The sequence below is a fragment of the Ovis aries genome, chromosome 13 (genome assembly GCF_016772045.2).
Source record: "Ovis aries strain OAR_USU_Benz2616 breed Rambouillet chromosome 13, ARS-UI_Ramb_v3.0, whole genome shotgun sequence".
NCBI classification, from domain to species: domain Eukaryota; kingdom Metazoa; phylum Chordata; class Mammalia; order Artiodactyla; family Bovidae; genus Ovis; species Ovis aries.
In genome coordinates this window covers 39,066,648-39,086,473 of record NC_056066.1, presented here as the reverse complement: position 1 = coordinate 39,086,473, position 19,826 = coordinate 39,066,648, and the positions used below count along the sequence as shown (strand labels likewise).

The following is a 19,826-nucleotide window of genomic DNA, read 5'->3' as shown; positions in this document are numbered from 1 at the left end:
TCTCAAGTATTAGGTTGGGGAAAATGAGATAGGAAAATACATAGCACCTCATTGTTTTGTTTTTTGTTGTTGTTGTTGTTTTGACTGTGCCACATGGCATGTGGAATCTTAATTCCTGTACCCCCTGCGTTGAAAGGGCAAAGTCTTAATTAACCACTGGGCCACCAGGGAAGTCCCTTACTGGGTTTTTATGAGCAGAGGATCCATTTATTTATTCAACTATTAACTAGTATTTCCAAATATCTAGGCTGCTTTCAGGGAGGGGGGAGATGAAGCTCAATTACAGATTCAGTGAGCCCCATACTTGCATGTGAAAATCCTGGGCAAATCAAAAAATGCCCTACAGCCCTAAGATGGCTCTAGAGGCTGAGAATAAACACTGGAAAACTCGGACTCTGTCTGCTCTCTTTCCAACTGGGCTTCAGGGCCCGGCAGCAGATGGCCGATGACCACACCCAGTCTGGGGGGCAGGGCTCTCCAACATTCTGGTCACATTCAATGCCAGGCTCTTTAGAGTGTGGGACAAGAGTGGCCTTTCCACTTGGCTGTATTCCTGTCATTCCTGGGACCAGGCGCTGGTAGCCTAGGCAGGTGCAAGAAGCAATGGCAGGCAGTGCATTCTAATTCAGGACCAAGGCTTGCTTCTCTGTCACATCAGAGTCAGGCTCATCTCAGAGGAACCATGAACTTGCAGCAGTGCTCCAAGGATACTTTCTGATCCTCATCCAGAACCCCAGAGTACGGCACAACCCATCCAGGCAGCTACTAAGGTCCAGTGTCTAGACCAACCGTGTTCTGTAAGGCTCCCTTGTCTTTCCGATACATCACTCCCTCCCAAGCTCCCATCCAAAACAACACATTACTTTACACTTCAGTCTTTCTTCAAATTAATGACGGGCAAATAAGAAAGCAATATTAATACACAGGGGCTTCCCTGGTGGGCCAGGAGTTAAGAATCCACCTGCCAGTACAGGGGACACAGATTCAACCTCTGGTCTGAGAAGATCCCACATGCCGCAGAGCAACTAAGCCCATGTGCCACAACTACTGAAGTCTGAGTACCTGGGGCCTGTGCTCAACAGAAGCCAGGCAATGAGAAGCCCAAGCACTGCAACAGAGTAGCCCCGGCTCACCATAACTAGAGAAAACCCGCACACAGCAATGAGAGCCCGGCTCACCGCAACTAGAGAAAACCCGCACACAGCAATGAGGGCCCGGCTCACCGCAACTAGAGAAAACCCGCACACAGCAATGAGAGAAAACCCGCACACAGCAATGAGAGAAAACCCGCGCACAGCAATGAGAGAAAACCCGCGCACAGCAATGAGAGCCTGGCTCACCGCAACTAGAGAAAACCCGCACACAGCAATGAGGGCCCGGCTCACCGCAACTAGAGAAAACCCGCACACAGCAATGAGAACCCAGCGTAACCAAAAATAAATAAACCTTTTTATTTTAAAAAGAAAGCAATACATAATAGACATGCAACTTTGATGTGAAGTTGTTTCAGCGTAGCGATAGTCGGCAATGTTCTGTGTATAAGAATCTTAGTTCTAGCTGTTGAATAGCAAAAATGAAGTTTAAAGGAACTAGATACAAGCAAATACCAAACTGTTATGCTCAACAAGGGCACACAAGTCCGTTTGGCGAATGGGTCTCAGAAAGAGTTCAGTGGTCCAAAGGGCTCTGTCCTCAGTCAGGACATGGGGACAAAAGGATAAACCTCAAAGAGAAAGTTCTCCAAACCTATCCTATGTGCATTAGAAACACATCATTAAGGGACTTCCCTGGGGTTCCAGTCGCTAAGATTCTGTGCTCCGAAAGCAGTGGGCTGGGATTCGATCCTGGGTCAGGGAACTAGATACCATATACTATACCTAAAGATCCTGCATGCCACAACTAAGATCAAAGATCCTGAGTGCTGCAACTAAGACCTGGTGCAGCTAAATAAATAAAAAAAATTTTTAAACTTCCTTTCCATTAAAAAAAAATCATTAGGCCAAACAATTATACTTTTAAAATGGATAATTTATATCAACATCTATGATAAGCTGTACTTGATTACTGTTCAAGGGCAAACGCTATTTCAACTAAATTGTTTAAATGTGCTAACACTGTTCCTTTCTAGAGCAGAGTGTTAGATCATAGTTCAAAGGAAAAAGGGATTGGTTTAGTTCATTAATGAGTTTAGAAAACCTCTCCTAGAATGAATGGCAAGTGCTCTGAAGAATTATATCTATATAATGATATATATAAGGAGAGCTCCCAAAGCAGATTCTACGGCTCCCAGCTCCCTTCTGGGTGTTTGCATGGAGGAGGAACAGGCATCTTTGCACAAACCCATCCCTTCTGCCTTGGAATTTGGTGCCTTTGTGATCCCCTTCATGGAAAAGCCATCCTTACACTTTAAGCAAGTTTTTTGTCTTGCCTCTACTCAAAGAACCCTGTGAGTTGAGTCATCTGAAGACATTGGATGACTGAGTCTGCAGGCATCTGGAGGAAGGATTATTGCAACTCCTTGAAATGCACCTTGGCTTTTGGCCTTTATCCCTTTTCTTCCCTACATCCCAGCTCCCTGGCGCTATACACCACCTTTGGTCTCCTCTATCGGGTAGTTAGTTCTCTTCTTCAAAGGGGAGTCTGCCCACTGTGCCTGCTCCCTCCTGGCCAATCCCAGCTGTAGGACTGAGTAACTCACAAGGGCACTGGATTTAGGATCTGAAGTAAGAGGCAGGCTCCATCCAGATTTTACCTTCCAGGCCCTCCCTGGATTTCCAGCAAATATAACTCAACTCTCAAGGAAGACTCAGAGTTCTTCCTGCAACCTAAGGGCTGGCATTCCAGACCCTTAAGAAAACTAAGAGTTTGTCTTTGTTTACACTGTAAAGGCCTATTACACAGACAAAGAATGAATCAAGAGAAATGGATGGGGCTGATAATTATCAATAAGATGCTAATGTTGTCAAAATAAAAACAAACAAACAAAAACAACAAGAGCAGAGCCCCTGATTTCAAGTTGCTTTTGCTGAGGACTTAATTATGACTTAAGATTCATCTCTTTGCCTCTTTCCCTGACACAAAGAGCTGAGTCTGGCTACAAAGCAAAGAACTCAAAACCAAACCCCACCTGGTAGGACAGAATAGATTACTTTTCATATTTTAATAGTAATTCCCAGAGAGTGCTGGATATACTAAGATAGTATATGGAAGCATGGTTTTTATTTTAATGTCCAGCATTTAATAGCTTTATGGATTTAGTGTAATTCACCATTATGGTGGAGGTATTAATTGACTTTCCCCCCCCCCATTTTTTATTGTGGAAAAATGCACATAATATAAAACTTACTATCCTAACCATTTTTAAGTGATGTTGAATACATATGCATATTGTTGCACAGCCATCACTACCGTTAAAAAAGAAATGACAGGCCCCAAATGGAGCCACTTGTGCTGAGCCCACCAAAACTTCCTAACTAACCTAAGTATGGTTTCAACCTTCCTCAAGAATGTGACCTGTAAGCAGCCAACTTGAAATTTCCTGGTTAACACTAACAAGACATACTGTCTAATAGGCCCCTCCTTTTCCTTAGGAGGGCGACCTTGCTATAAATGATGAATTTTTTGCTAATAATTTCATTTTCCCATTTCCTCTCTACCTTAAAAAACCTTTCCTTTCCTGCAGCCCAAGGGAGCGCCTTTTTCCTCTGTAGATGGAATGCTGCCTGATTTGTGAAGTATAAATTCGTGAAGCCATTCACGTCCAGACCTCTTTTCCTTTTGCAAATCTAAAACTACCTTTTAAACAGTAATTCCCGTTCTTCCCTTCTCCCTAGTGCCTGGAAACCACCATCTACTTTCTGTCTCTATGAATCTGACGACTCTGAAGTGAAGTGAAGTGAAGTTGCTCAGTCATGTCCAACTCTTCGCGACCCCACGGACACCAGGCTCCTCCGTCCATGGGATTTTCTAGGCCAAGAGTACTGGAGTGGGTTGCCATTTCCTTCTCCATGAATCTGATGACTCTAAATCCCTCATATAAGCAGAGTCACGTAGCATTTGTCTTTTCATGGCTGGCTTATTAAATTTATCTTAAATGTAACACGCAGCCAACTTAAACATATCAGGCAAATGAATAGTAAAGATGGCACATGAATAAGTGAAAAACTGGGCACAACCTATGATGGGCTAAGATAATTCGGGTAAGAAGACTATTTTTCCTGTATTAATCTTCACAAACCTTCTCTTAGTTTCAGCAGGGAAGACCATCCTGAGAAGAGCATCTGTTGCCTCTTCTCAGCCCCTCCTTGCCCATGTTCACACTCCCCCCCCCACTTCATTCCCTTTTATTTCCATTTTTTAAAATTGGTGTATAATTGCTTAACAATGTTGTGTGAGTTTCTGCTGTACAGCGATGTGAATCACCTATACGTATATGTCAAAACTGCTCTTGAGTGTCTGTAACCGGCTGCAACCCACCTGTCAAAACCCAGCACAGGGACTTCCCTGGTGCTCCAGTAGCTAAGACTTTGTGCTCCCAATGCAGGGGGCCTGGGTTCCACCCCTGGTCAGGGAACTAGATCCCACATGCTGCCACTAAGACCCAGAGTGGCCAAATGAATAAATAAATAACAAACACTTTATTTAAAAAAAGAAAAAGCCTCTTAGGTAGAGAGACAGAGAGAAGACCAGCTCATCCCAAAGATATACATCTAATAAAAATTTCTGGCAAAGGGACTAATTCCAAATGTTGCTAAACACACACACATATATACAGCAAACACAAATTTCCCAGAAAACCTTTCATTTCAGAGATAGCCAGTAGCTGATGTACAATGATTTCCTAACACTCTCAGTCATGCAAACACGTCTTTAGAATGTATGAAGCCAAATAAAACCCACTGTGTAGTGTTCCAGTCTGGAGAAGGGGGCCTCAGTTCACTCTGGCTGTATGTGGCTCCTTTCTCAGTTTATACCAGAGAACTTGCCAGGTGAGCTGAGAAGACTCTGACCCACCACCTGGGATGGAAATGTGATGGGCAGAGGCCTGGGAGGTGGCATGTTCTCATAAGGATTGTGGCATGTCTGCCTTCACTGAAGGGAAATTAGAGGCCATCTAGGGGAAACTAGAGGCCATCTCCTTCTTTGATGTCAAACGATAGAAATTGGTAGAACTGGGCCCAGTCCTGAATTGTGCAGTTTCCCTACACCACAAAAATGGGTATTTTCATTCCGTAAGGCCTTTTTGTTCCCTTGAACTCTGCAAGGACAAAGATGAACAGATTTGGGGTAACGGGCTTTATCCCCACCGGCCAAGGGTTGCTACTTGCTAGGAGAGGAGGGGAGGCCTTGACTTCCTCAAAAAGATTTCTAAAAGCAGTGACAGGAGGATTTTTATGAAAAAGTTCCATCAACTGAGGACCAGTTGGAGAGAACAGCATAGGAAAGGGAACATCAGGGGACACGGCCCTGCCACTTGCAGGAGAGGAAAAGGATTCGGTGACTTCTTTACTTATGAACTTCCTGCCACTGATTCGCCAGTGAGAGATGGAAAGGGCAGATAGGAGCCCGTGCTGGCAAAGTCTCCCCTCATTCCTGTAAAACTAAGAAAGGAACAAAGGACCTGTTGTCCTGGGCACCCTTGAAGTTGAAAACAGGAGCAGGAGCCAGGCAGGCTGTGTCTCACCCGCTAATCCCGGAGCCCAGGCATTGGCCAGCATGGGGCTTCATGGAAAAGCAACTCTCCTTAGGGTCACACCACAGGTGTCTCAGAGCCAGATTCAGTCAGACCCTGCACCTAACCAACCAGATGTTCTGCAACAAAGTCAACTACCAATCCAGCAGCCAGCCAAGGTCTGTAAAGACCACAAGAGATCAGGGCCACCAGCCCCCTGACAAAACCGGAATCTACTCCTAGAACACACTGTGTCTTTCCAGAATTCTCCAAAAACGTCCTTGTAAGTCAGCAAAAATCACGCATGATCTACCACTCAGAGGCACAGGAAACACTGGCAGGACATGTATCCAGGCAAAAAATGAAAATAACCAACAAGCAATCAGAAGGGACTCCATCTCAGGGACTGGGTTCATGGTAATACTGATTTTTATTTTTTGCATTGTGCTTTTTCCACAATGTGCAGGTTTTGCTTCTGTTGATCAAAAATGAGATCTTACATGTTCTTTTTAAAAGCCTTCCCTGGGCCTTCAATGGTGGTCCAGTGGCCAATACTCTGAGCTCCCAATGCAGGAGGCCTGGGTTCCATCCCAGGTTGAGGAACTGGATCCCACATGCTACAGCTAAGACTTGGCACAGCCAAATAAATTAATAAAAATACATGTTTAAAAAAAAAAAATCTTCCCCAATATCACCAGTCAAAATGGGCAAAACAACTGTTTTGGGAACTGTTGATTTAGAGGTTGTCCTTATACCTCCTCACCTCATTCTTTAGGGCTGAGTCTCATCTTTGCTAAAACCGCCTCCCACCTGGAATTACCCACATCCTCGTGAAGGTCCCCAGGACATCTGGCACAGTCCACTATTACATCCTCTTCCCATTATATGATGTTTGTTGACAATTCTTTCTTCCTTAGGTTGTGTAACACTTTAGGCTCTTATCTAGGTATGTTAGCAAATAGCACCCACTCAAAACATATTTTCTGTAAATTGAACTTAATTGGTGCCGCTTTGGTAACAGTGTGAGAAGAGTTGGTCAGTCCACGTAGAATTCCTTGACACCATAATCCAAACACTTGCATAGTGGTTGGAAATCAGGAAACATCTTAAGGAACTGGGAGAAAAGTGATCAGGCAAGTCATGGCAGAATATCCTCACGGGCATGATGGGTCACTGTCTTATTGCAAAACGATTTCTGCTTCTGATGAACCGAGCTCTGTCCCCCCAAAAGCACCCCACTGTCCTGCTTCCACTGAAGGAAAGAACAGCTGTGTCTATGGCATCACTTGAGTGTTTCAGACAAATGGGTCTTCAACCCAAGTCAAAGAGCTTCTCTATCCTGTTTGCCATCAGATAGTCTTTGAGAAAGAAGGTGAACAGGTGAGGGCTGACAAATCAGAATGAATGGAAATGTGCGTGGGGCTTCCTTGGTGGCTCAGTGGTGAACAATACACCTGCCATACAGGAGATGCGGGTCCAGCCCCTGGGTCGGGAAGATCCCTGGGAGAAGGAAATGTCAACCCATTCCGGTTTTCTTGTCTAGGAAATCCCATGGACATCGGAGGCTGGTGGGCTACAGGCCATGGGGGTCTTAAAGAGTCAGACACAACTTAGTGACTAAAACAACAACAGTGTTAATAATTCTTAGAAATAGATCATGTGTAAGATGAACATAAACTTTGATAACAGTAAGCATTTTTTTAAAGAAAGACTCTAAGATGCTCCAAGATATAGCTAAGATTTTGTAGCAAGTGATCATTGTGAGCTTCCTAGGAGGCAAACCAACTTTTCTGACAGGTGTGGTTGGTTCTGGGCATGGCCTGCGCTCAAATTCTGTGGGACCTAAGGATGAGCTCCAAATCCTGAGGGGCAGACAGGTTTCCAAATATGGCAAAAGAGGAAAACATTGCTTTGCTGACTAACACTGCACATGACACAGACACCATGTAAGGAGACAAACACAAAGCGATTTTGCCTTTGACAACTTGAACTTGCTCCAAAAGACCTCGTGAAAAGATCCTCCAAGATCTTCAGAAGACCAAAAGTGGCTATATCAGTGGAGAATAGTCACTCTGCATGTGGTATTTCAAGAGGAAAAGATGGAAAGGAATAATACGAACTGACGTTAAAGTCTGTATTTAAAGTCACCGATGTTGAGGACATGTATTTATTAACTATGGGAAACTGTATTGGAGGCTAAAATGTATTCTGAGCTTAAATGAAGAATTTAAGCCCCCTAGATAGCCAAAATAGCTCTACCAGATTTGGGTGCATATGTTTCTTAGTTAGGGTTTCTCAGGTGGCACCAGTGGTAAAGAACCCACCTGCCTATGCAGGAGACATAAGAGACGCGGGTTTGATCCTTGGGTCCGGAAGATGCCCTGGAGAAGGGCATGGCAACCCACTTCAGTATTCTTGCCTGGAGAGAATCCCTGCCATGGGCAGAGGAGCCTGGTGGGCTACAATCCATAGGGTTGAAAAGAGCTGGACACGACCTAAGCGATATAGCACACACGTACTCACTGCAACTAAGAGTGTGCATGCCACAACTAAAGATCCTGCTTGCCACAACTAAGACCCAGCATAGCCAAATAAATAAGTAAATAAATTAAAAAAAAAAAGTAGATGACAGCAAGTATAGATGAGAACAGAGCATTCAGAACTCTCACACACTGTGGGTGGAAGTGCAAATTGACATAATGACTTTGGAAAACTGTTGGACACCATTTACTAATGTTGACTATATAAGCATCCTGCTATTGCTACTGCTAAGTCACTTCAGTCATGTCCGACTCTGTGCGACCCCATAGACTGCAGCCCACTAGGCTCCCCCGTCCCTGAGATTCTCCAGGCAAGAACATCGGAGTGGGTTGCCATTTCCTTCTCCAGTGCATGAAAGTGAGAAGTGAAAGTGAAGTCGCTCAGTCATGTCCGACTCTTCGAGACCCCATGGACTGTAGCCCACCAGGCTCCTCCATCCATGGGATTCTCCAGGCAAGAGTACTGGAGTGGGGTGCCATTGCCTTTTCTGATATAAGCATCCTACAACCCATCAATTCATTCCTATATCCCTAACTGAAGCTTGTCACATGTGTTCCCCCAAAAGACACAAGAATATTCACAGCAGCGTTATTCAAAATAGCCCCACACTGGAAACAATGCCAATATCCATCAACAGAAAAAAACAACTTGCGCTGTATTCATAGAATGGAATACACACTGTATGATTCCAGTTGCGTCAAGTCCCAAAACAGGCAAACCTGACTGATGGCGACAGAAGCCAGGTAAGTGTCTACCCCTGGGGTACGGACCAGAAGGGAGTACACCGGGGGCCTCCCTCTGCTCTGCAGGAAGCTGAAGGCCTACCCCACATCTTCAGCATTTTATTTCTTTACGCACCAGACTATTTTCTTGGGCTCCAAAATCACTGCAGATGGTGACTGCAGCCATGAAATTAAAAGACACTTGCTCCTTGGAAGAAAAGCTATGACCAACCTGCTGCTAAGTCTCTTCAGTCGTGTCCGACCCTGTGCAACCCCAGAGACGGCAGCCCACCAGGCTCCCCCGTCCCTGGGATTCTCCAGGCAAGAACACTGGAGTGGGTTGCCATTTCCTTCTCCAATGCAGGAAATTGAAAAGTGAAAGTGAAGTCGCTTAGTCGTGTCCGACTCTTCACGACCCCGAGGACTGCAGCCTCCCAGGCTCCTCCATCCATGGGATTTTCCAGGCAAGAGTACTGGAGTGGGGTGCTATTGCCTTCTCTGGTGACCAACCTAGACAGCATATTAAAAAGCAGAGACATTGCTTCACCAACAAATGTCCATCTAGTCAAAGCTATGGTTTTTCTAGTAGTCATATATGGATGTGAGAGTTGGACCATAAAGAAAGCTGAGTGCTGAACAATTGATGCTTTTGAACTGTAGTGTTGGAGAAGACTCTTGAGAGTCCCTTGGACTGCAAGGGGATCCAACAAGTCCATCCTAAAGGAAATCATTCCTGAATATTCACTGGAAGGACTGATGCTAAAGCTGAAACTCCAATACTTTGGCCACCTGATGCAAAGAGCTGACTCATTTGAAAAGACCCTGATGCTGGGAAAGATTGAAGGCAGGAGGAGAAGGGGACAACAGAGGATGAGATGGTTGGATGGCATCACTGACTCAATGGACATGAGTTTGAGCAAGCTCTGGGAGTTGGTGAAGGATAGGGAAGCCTGGCGTGCTGCAGTCCATGGGTTCGTGAAGAGTTAGACACAACTGAGTGACTGAACTGAACTGAACTGAACTGAGGTCCCCTAATTGCTTTATGAGTCTGGCGTCTTGCTTCTCCAAGACGCTTCTGATGCTTGAATATGTTTAGAATCTCAAAGGGTCTGGTGACCGTCATTTTTCCATTCACTGAATATTTACTAAGTGTATGCTACCTGCCAGACACCATCCTGTGTGTTGAAAAAAAAACAGCACTGGGCACAGATGAAGTCTCTGCTCTCACACAACGTACTTTTTAGTGTTGGGGGCAGAAGACACATATGTAAGCCAGTGAGTCCATTTTAGGTCTGTACAAGTTCTACAAATTCGAATAAAGCCAGAGACTTCCCTGTGGTCCAGGGGTTGAGAATCTGCCCTGCAACGCAGGGGACACAGGTTCAATCCCTGGTTGGGGAACTAAGAGCCCCCACTCCACAACTAGAGAGTCCATGAGCCTCAAATGAAGGTCCCTGCAAGATGCAATGAAGATCCCACATGCGGCTGCAACGAAGACCCAATGCAGCCAAAGAAATAAATTAATATTTTTTAAAAAAATAACAACAGCCAGCTGAGGGGACAGGAGAAAGGAGAGTCCATGGGTGACTGCTTCCTGCAGGAAAGGCATTCCAGGCAGAAGGAACAGTAGGATGAAGTCTGGGAGGTGGGAGCTTGCTTGGCCAGAAGCCCAGGGGCTGGAGTAGACAGATGGAGTAGGGGACACTGTCAGAAGACATTTAGGGGGTGGGGGAGGGGTTGGATCCCTGAAGGACTGGAGGCCATGGTGAAGATTTTGGTTTTAAATGGAAAACTACTATAGGGATTTGAACGCAAGGGACGTGACTTGGATTCAGATGAACTAAAGTCAGATCATCCTCTGACTTAGATAACAGTTCAGAGGGACTTCCCTGGCAGTCTAATACTCCACCTTCCAATGCAGGGAGTATAGATTTGATCCCTGGCCCAAATGCCGTGGGAGCTGTGCCAAAAATTTAAAAACAAACAAACAAACAAAAAAACAGCTCAGAGGTGGTGAATCGGTGAAGATAAAGCAGGGACAGCAGGCAGGGTCTACTGCAGTAGGGGTGAGAAGTGGTCTCACCCTGGATCTATCTTACTGGCAGAGCTGCCAGAGTTTGGAGATAGAGAGGAAGGCAGTTATGAGACAGGAGGTGTCAGGGTTGATGCATTTGTGAAGGGAAACCAAGGGCTCAGTCCTGGTCTTTGTAAGTTTGAAATGCCAAGGGTCAGGCTGTGGGCAGCTGGATGCAAACACATGGATCCAACAGAGGACCAGCCTAGGGATGGATACAAGCTAGGAATCTGGGAATGTTCTGGAGGTGGGAATGCTCATAATGATGGATGGATGAGACAGAGAGAGGTAAGAGGAAGTGGAACCAAAAAGATTCCATTTAAAAGCCTGGATGGGATCACACAGAAAGTTGCTCTAGAGATGTCTCTGTAAACAAGATACTGTGGTTACCACGTGCTGAGACTGGGCCAAGTGCTTCACAGCTATTAACTCAGTCTTCCTAACAACTCAGAGGTAAGGCTCTGTTACTGTCCCCATTTTACTGATGTGGACACTGAGGCTCCTATTCAGAAAGGAAAGGGGATGGTGCAGAGGCCGCTGGGGCCCCAGGGTCAGGTGGGCAGGGGGACGAGGAGGAAGCAGCCAGTGGCAGGTGAGGTGAGAGGAGACCAGGGAGCCTGGTGTCCCCCATGCCCACGAGTGTCCCTGCAGGGGACAGAAGGTGGGAGCTGACCATGGACAGGAAAAAGGGACATCTTTACTTCCACTAACCTGATTCCTTCTGAAATTAACTTCCTCCCAGTTTGAATGCAGGCAGCACATCTCAGTAGTGCTCTCAGCCCCTGAGCCCTGTCCCCACCAGCAGTCCCAGACGTTCTCAGTGTCAGTGCAGTCCTGCCTGTCTGTGTTCATCTCCACTTCCAGATGAGAGCGGCTCTTCAACCCACAGCCTGACCTGGCCTTTAACATGTCAGTAAAGGAGCACCTACGCTATGAAATCACGTTAACAATTCTGATCCTCGTATCTCAATTGTTCCCGCCGTTACGCTACATATTTTATGCATTAGAGTATTATCCTGAGGAGGGGCTCCATGACACCCGAAAAGGCTTAAGACCTCCAGCTCATCTCAATATTAACCACAAAGGAGCCACTGCAGGCAGGAAACTGCATCCTAACCTGGGGAGTCAGCAGGTACTTCACCTTGCATCCACCCAGATGCTTCCTGGTGACTGCCTGGGGCAGGTGATGTTAGGCCACAGCGCCCAGGCATCCTCACCATGGGTGATGTCACAAAGGAAGGTGACTGGGATGCCTTCCTGCAGCCACCAGAAGGTGCCCTGCCCACGTCTGGGGTAGGGGATGAGGGTGGGATGGGGCTGGGGGTGTGTCTTCTCTCTGCTGCTGCTGCTGCTAAGTGGCTTCAGTCGTGTCCGACTCTGTGCGACCCCACAGATGGCAGCCCACCCACTAGGCTCCGCCGTCCCTGGGATTCTCCAGGCAAGAACACTGGAGTGGCTACAAGGCTCTCATTTGACTGGGTTCTGCTCCCCTCACTCCCACTGCTTCCCGGTCATCTGCCCTTCAGGGTGCCCTGTGCCAGGCTGACCCACTGTCTCCCTGTAGCCACAGTCATCTGCAAACAGCTCAGAGTCCTCCTCACAGTACCGCTCCATCACCTGCCTCTCCTGACTTTTTCACTGGGCAAAATGGAGGGATTAAAACTAAGTCCCTGTTCCATGCTCCAAACAGTCAGTGAGAGATCCCAGCACAGAATCCAGAGGCTTCTCAGGTGGGCTTTTTTCCATGTCACATGGGTCCCAAATCAGCAGAACTAGGGTCATGATAGAGTTTCCTTCAAGGGTCGTTAGGAGACTCAATGAGCCGGCAGATGTAATATACTTACAACAGTGGTCCACATATAGTAAACACCATACACGTTGTTAAAGATAACCTTGGAAACAGATATTACCATATGTAAAATAGATAGCCAAGGAGAATTTGCTGAATGACTCAGGGAACTCAAACCAGGGCTCTGTAACAACCTAGAGGGGAGGGATAGGGCGGGAGGTGCCACGGCTGTTCAAGTGGGAGGGGACATGAGTAAACCTATGGCTGAGCCATGTTGATGTTTGGTAGAAACCAACACAACATTGTAAAACAACTATCCTTCAATTAAAAAACAAACTGAAAAAAGGTAATCTCAACTTTCCTGTTTCCCGTTTTTAAAAGCCTTTAAAATTCATAAATTCAGTATCAACCAGTGTAGCATAAGAATAACAGACACTAATATGAAAAAAAAAAAAGTTTTTGTGGAATGTTTATAGCCATTCTTAAATTTAAAAACCTTAAAGGAGATGTTAAGGGTGAAGAGAAAAAACCTGGCTAAAAGTTCCATGGAGTCTGGAACTAGATTGAACACGGGGCAGAAAATCTCTGGTCAAAAATCAGTGTGCATTTGTCTAGTTTCTGGGGAAAAAAATGAACCCATTAAAACTGTTCACACCAAAGTCAAGGGGAAGTCACAGAATGCCAAGTGGAGGACCATCTGGTCTACCTCCCACATTTTTGTACAAAAGGAGAGGAAACAGACAGCCCAGAGTATTTGCACAGCTAAGTGGGGGACACATTCCTCCAGAGACTCAGGGTGTGGACCCACAGACTCTCAGCTGCAAGGTGGCAGCTGCAGGGTGGCAGGGTGCCGCCCTGGGTCGGCTGGTTCTCCCTCCTCTACAGAAGGAACAAGTCGGGCTGGTTTTAAACTTGCCCTAACAACCAGATTCACCTGGTTTGCCTGCCTCTGCAGGACTCCTCCTGCCCAGCTCATGACTTGCAAGCAAAACCAATTCCAAAAATCTCACCCTCACACTGCACCAGGCAGCCTCAACCCCATTTCTTGAGAAAAAGGGGAAACTGCTAATGAATCTGGCCTCCGTGGCACCAAGTGTCCATGGCATTTTCTACCTACTATGCCCTCCTGTCCTTGCAAAGAACTAGAGCTTCCAAGAACTGGAGAAGGTCTGGGGACTCTCCTCCAGCCTGCCCACTCCCAACCTCTGTATCCTCATTCTGCAGAAAATGCCAGTCCTTAACTACCTACTTAGACCTTCTGCGTTGTGAACACAACGTAACACAGGTAGCCAGTGCCTTTCTTCATCGCTTACAACCACATCCAATTTCCAATACGCCGGGTCACATTTCAGGCTAAGAGCCACGGCAGAAGGTGCTGGGGCTTTTCCTGACCTGAGAATGCAAAGCGAGCCCATCCTCTTCAGCGCTCCCTTTAAACCTTCTGGAGACAGACACGGGCTACACTGAGTTCTGTTTTGCACACGGAGGCTCCCGCTGCGCTACTGTTTCCATCACTGTGAGAAGGTGGAGGTGGCAGATAGAACTTTAGGTTTCCGGGTTCTGATGCCAAGAGGAATGGAGAAGGTGTAAAGTTCAAGTGCCTTCGGAGGGATTAACGTGAACCCAGACAACTGGTTCCTAGGCCACTCCCACCTCCTACAGAAGATTCTTCTGGAGTGGCCACCACACTCCCAGTTCCCAAACCTGCCAGGCGACCGGAACAGCTATCCCGGAGGCTACTAGGGTCACATCGCCCCCATCGCGTCCCCGATGCCTAATCGCCTCGGTCACCTGTGGGCTTCGGTGGGTCCCAGGCCATTTTCCAGGCTGACATCTGTCTGCACCATCTCCTGTTTCAGTTCGCCGATCTCCGAGGCAATTGTGTCAATGAGCTATTCAAAGACAAAAATAGTGTGACGTCAGGAAGTGGAAGAGGCGTGCCCAGAGCTGGGCAGCTTCAGCCACTTCAATAGGAGCACAGAGATGACTGCTTTTCTTTTCTTTTTTTTTTAAAAATATCCTGGCTTTTTGAATTTCCTTTACCCACAGGAGGGGGGAAATAGGGAGGGAGCAGCTTCTGAGAAAGAGGAAGAACTTAGGTTTCGGTATCACCCTAAAATATGACATAAATAAAACAAAAAATATGACACCCAGTTTGCTTTCTCAGCATGAACTACAAAGAGGAATAAACAAATCTTGGCAAAAACAGGCTTCAACATTCATACTGTCAAAGTGAACAGTCAAAATTGATGCCCTGGATTAAACATTATACTATCCTTATTCTGGTTACAGAAAGATGTCTATTTTGAAGATACATACAGTTGGCAAATCAACTTCCAATGACTTGTTAGGGGAAAGGGAAGAGAGAGGGTTGTGTGGGGGTAGGAGCGGGTGAGTAGGCAGTCAGGGAACCGCAGGGGAAGAGATGGGGAAACGTGCCTTCTTCTTGGAGAAGACTTGTGTGGTCTTGCATGCCTTGTCTACACGCTTGGGGAGAAGCTACATCTGACCCTGAAGTTTGGTCTGAATTCTTGAGCCCCCCTTCCTCCCCATGTCCACTCATTCAAAAGGATCTTCATGATGCTAATCAGGATCTGTGGAACAGCTACTCAAAGTGTCACTGCCATTCATTTTTTAAAAAATGTAGTTATTTTTTCATATAGGACTTCCCAAGTGGCTCGTGGTAAAGAATCTACCTGCACTGTAAGAGACACAGGTTCAGTCTTTGAATTGGGATGATCCCTTGGGAAAGGAAATGGCAACACACTCCAGTATTCTTGCCTGGGAAGGCCCATGGACAGAGGAGCCTGGCAGACTAGTCCATAGCGTCACAAAAGAGTTGGACACAACTTAGCTAAATTAACAGATGTTTTCATATAAATGTCACTTATGTCAACAAGAAACCAATTAATATTTTAAAATAAACATTTAGATTATTTCTTTCCTAATATAGCAGATTTCTGTAGGTATAACCCACATGTCAAGCTCTCCATAATTTTTCACAGTGTAAAGGGGTCCCAGGGATAAAATGCTTGCGAATCATTATTCTAGCTTAAAGATGTTGTCGTCTTGCCTCAAGCAGCTTTTATCCCACCCAGAGAGACTCTGGGAGAAATTTCATTTTGAGTCTATGCTGCTGCTGCTGCTAAGCCGCTTCAGTCACGTCCAACTCTGTGTGACATTTTGAGTCTATAGGCTGTACCAAAATGTTGACCCTCATCTATTCATTCATTCAGAATTTTATGGCTACTCACTTCATGCTAAGCACTCCATGACATTTCTCATGGAGACGATATTCTATCTGGGACACGGACCACAGCACTGAGCATGGAGAAGTTGCAGAATGGAGAGAGAATTGAGTGATGTTGTAGGTGGCAGCTGAAGGGTCATCCTAGCTACAGTGGGTGGTCAGGACAGGTCTTTGAGGAAGTGATGAAGCCCTGAATGACGAGAAAGCCAAGAAAAGATCAGGGGAGGAGCCTTCCACACAGCGAGTCCCAGAGGCAAGGGAGGTTTGTAGAAAAGTGTGGTCTGCCTGCCACCAGCCCTTGTCCACCTTCTAGATTACAGTACCCTTGGATTTGAGTTTTCAACTGAGGACCATTGGAGGGCTTTAGTAGGGGAATGGCCATTTTACTTGTTTTATGTTCTAAAAAGATCCCCTTGGCTGCTGGCTACACGTGGTTTGCAAGGAGAAGCAGCAAAAGTAGTTAGGAGACAACTGCAATGGTCCAGGCAAGAGACGACGGTGGTGTGGACCAGAGTGGTATCAATGAGAAGGGGGTAAATCCAGGGTTCATTGGACATGGAAACTGAGAGGTGGACTAATGTGGGTGTGGGGCGAGAGAAGTCTCAAGGCCACTCTTAAGTTGTTGGCTTGAGCAATTAGATAGATGATAGTGCCTTTCACTGAGGAAAAAATGGGGAAGGATCAGATTTGAGGAAGAAACCCAGCTGAACACTGCACAGGTTAAGTTTTAACTGAGTTGCTTGTTAGTCATCAGTTCAATATATTGCCATTGTTATTGCTAAGTCACTTCAGTCGTGTCCGACTCTGTGCAACCCCATAGACGGCAGCCCACCAGGCTCCCCCATCCCTGGGATTCTCCAGGCAAGAACACTGGAGTGGGTTGCCATTTCCTTCTCCTATGCAGGAAAGCGAAAGATGAAAGTGAAGTCGCTCAGTCATGTCCGACTTAGTGACCCCATGGACTGCAGCCTCCCAGGCTCCTCCATCCATGGGATTTTCCAGGCAAGAGTACTGGAGTGGGGTGCCATTGCCTTACTAAGGGTAGAATAACTTATACATTTGGAAGTCACTGGAATAGGTCACTGTGACAAGGAGAGACTACCTATGGGGGGTGGGGGGGGGGAGATGGAGAAGGGGCCCCAGCAAACAGCTGTGTGCACTCTCAGCACTTAGAGGTCAGGGGACGGGGGGCCAGCCAAGTCCATCCCCTTTGTGTGTGACTGGGGTGCAGGCTGTAGGTGGAGCTTCTGGAAGCACTGGGGCCTTAAAAGAGGAGATAAGGGGATTTCCTTTGAGACACATTCCAGAGGCAAAAATTGAGTCTGACAATGTCAAATCCTTGAGGATGTGGGAAAACAGGAGCACTCACATGTTGCTGGAGGCATGTTGGCGAGCACGTTGGAAAGTGGTGTGTGGTACCTTATAGAGATACAGACTCCTGTGCACACGCTTGAGAGAAACCCACATCCCTGGGTGAGATGAGAATACTGGCCACACCGCTGTCTGTAAGAACACCAAATTATAAGCACCTAAATGTCCACCAATTGGAGACATTGGATAAATGGAGGTATAGAATACTCCACAGCACTTAAAATGAATGAACCAGGACCTCCCTGGTGGTCTAGTGGTTAAGACTCTGCATTTCTACCACAAGGGGCATGGGTTCAATCCTGGATTAGAGAAATAAAATCCCATAAGCCTGCCTGGCGTAGGCAGAAAAAAAGAGAAAGAAAAAGAACCAGATTATATACATCAACACAGGCAAAAGCTCAAATAAGTTTTCATAAAAGCAAAAAAAAGTGAAACAGATTACACTCAGTATATGAACTTTAAAACTAAGCAAAATTGTACTGTTGAGTGTTTGTAGATATATACATGAAAATAGATGACCCCAAGATGCAGTATTGGGTTAATCATCCTAGTTCTCAGGAAGAGAAGTGGATGGAGGTATGTACAGATGGATAGAGGTGTGCACAGGTGGGTGGAGGTGTGCACAGGTGCGTGGAGGTATGAACAGGCAGATGGAGGTAGGCAGAGATAGAGCATCTCAGCCACCTGTAGCACTTCGTTTCTTAAAGTGGCAAAATGATGATACTGGATGGAGCTAGTGATGCGTGTAATATGTGATTTTCTGTATGTTTAACTGACTGTCACCAAACTTATTAGGTATATAAGAAAAAGGGTGAATATGTAGGAAAATGGAAAAAGGAAGGACTAAAAAGGTGGGAGTGAGTGGGGTGAGCTGGGGGTGTCTGAGTATCTGTGCAGGGGTCCCCCCTCCCCTTTCTAGGGCAGGAAGGTCACACATGGCCCATGAGGGAGCAAGCAGGCGTGCCCTGGGGAGGCGCAACCTTGACCTCCGGCAAATCTCAAAGGGAAGATTCCCACCCCAGAACATTCATCCTTTCTGCCCTCAGTCTCCTTCACAGCCATCATCACGAACTGAATGGCTTTCCCTGAGAGAAGCAGCTGACCCCTCCAGCCAGCTCTCTGTGTCCTGAACACACACTACAAACTGTGCTTGTCACTCAGTACACCCAGATGGCAAACCACAGGTGACACCCCCTTATCTGTAAAGCAGAAGGGAAGGGCCGGGACCCCAAGACATGAAGGTGGATGACCACAGAGGTTGCCCCGGCTGGATGACTCTGGGACGCTCTGGCTGGATTGAGGGCGTTTTCACCCTCCTCCATCTCCCCTCTCCACCCCTTTTGACCCCAACTCATCCATCGGATGGCACAGATTTACCTGACGGATGGACCAGAAGCTAGAGTTCCAGAGCCAGGCCGCCAGCAACAAGAGCCACCCCAAAATGTCCGCTGCTCCCTGAGGTCAGCCCCGAGGTCCCTGATGGGATGTAAGCTGCTCCCCATCACTGTTCCCAGACACAGGTGTGTTTGATTGGTTTTAATCCGGCAGATGTTTGACCTCACCCGTTATGCTCTCATGTTCTTCCAGATTTCATTCTTTGAGGGCAAACAGGGATAACTTACCACCCACCGAAGGGGGAGCAGTGTGAACGGAAGTTTTAGCCTTTTCCTGTGTTAAAGCCAACAGCAGTCAGTTTCAGTGTAAGCTGCTTCATCAAAGTTTCTCCAAATCCACTTACACAACCTGAGACCCCAGCACATCTGGGGCTCTGTTAGAGCTCCTCCAGGGGGCAAGGGGCTGCCTACGCATGTGCCAAGCTGGAAGCCAGTGTGGCTTTCCGCAACCCTGTTTGGCCGCCCTGGATATGTGTGGACGCCCGAGGGGGTGGCAACACAGCCAAACGGCTGTTACTGAGTGAATTGGCACCAGAGATGGGCCTCAGGTATCAGGGCACAGAGCCGGTGAGATAGTAGTACTTGTTCAAAACACAGCAGCTATGTTCTCTCCAGAAAATCCCACAAGCAGCAACACGGTCAGGGCACAGAGAGCCTGCCCAGAGAGAGTCAGGGCATGGCCTCTGTTCTGAATACCCCTCAGGGCTGGTGTGCGGAGCAGGGAAATGGCTGCTGGTAGGACCAGCCACTTCTGCAGCCGCCACAGGGGGAACAAGCCTGGGGCTGGGTCTCTGCGTCCCTTCCTCATTCTGCTCAGAAAGCCAGTGCCCCCGCCCTGGGGTCCAGAACAAAGCACAAGAAGTACTCCTTGGGATGAGTTTCACCCTACCCTGCAGCCAGGCCAAGGGCAGGAGAATTCGGGAAGCCCCAGGTTCTTTCCCAAGATCACACCCAGGGCTCGACCTGGACAACATGGAACCTATGCAGCTCCAGCCGGGCCCAGGAGTCTACACT

The 19,826-nt window shown here is 47.0% G+C and overlaps 1 protein-coding gene across 30 annotated transcripts in view; it reads right to left on the bottom strand.

The window, feature by feature from the left end:
- The window catches only part of RIN2 (Ras and Rab interactor 2), a 205,114-nt gene that overhangs the window by 48,406 nt on the left and 136,882 nt on the right, over nucleotides 1-19,826 (bottom strand). For 18 of the 30 annotated variants that reach the window (XM_060397492.1, XM_042229613.1, XM_042229612.1 and 15 more), the window contains one exon: nucleotides 14,589-14,689. The exons of the other annotated variants lie outside the window; for them this stretch is intronic. In XM_060397492.1, coding sequence (XP_060253475.1) covers nucleotides 14,589-14,689 — 101 coding nt within the window. The remainder of the gene's footprint in view (nucleotides 1-14,588; nucleotides 14,690-19,826) is intronic. 30 annotated transcript variants of the gene reach the window in all.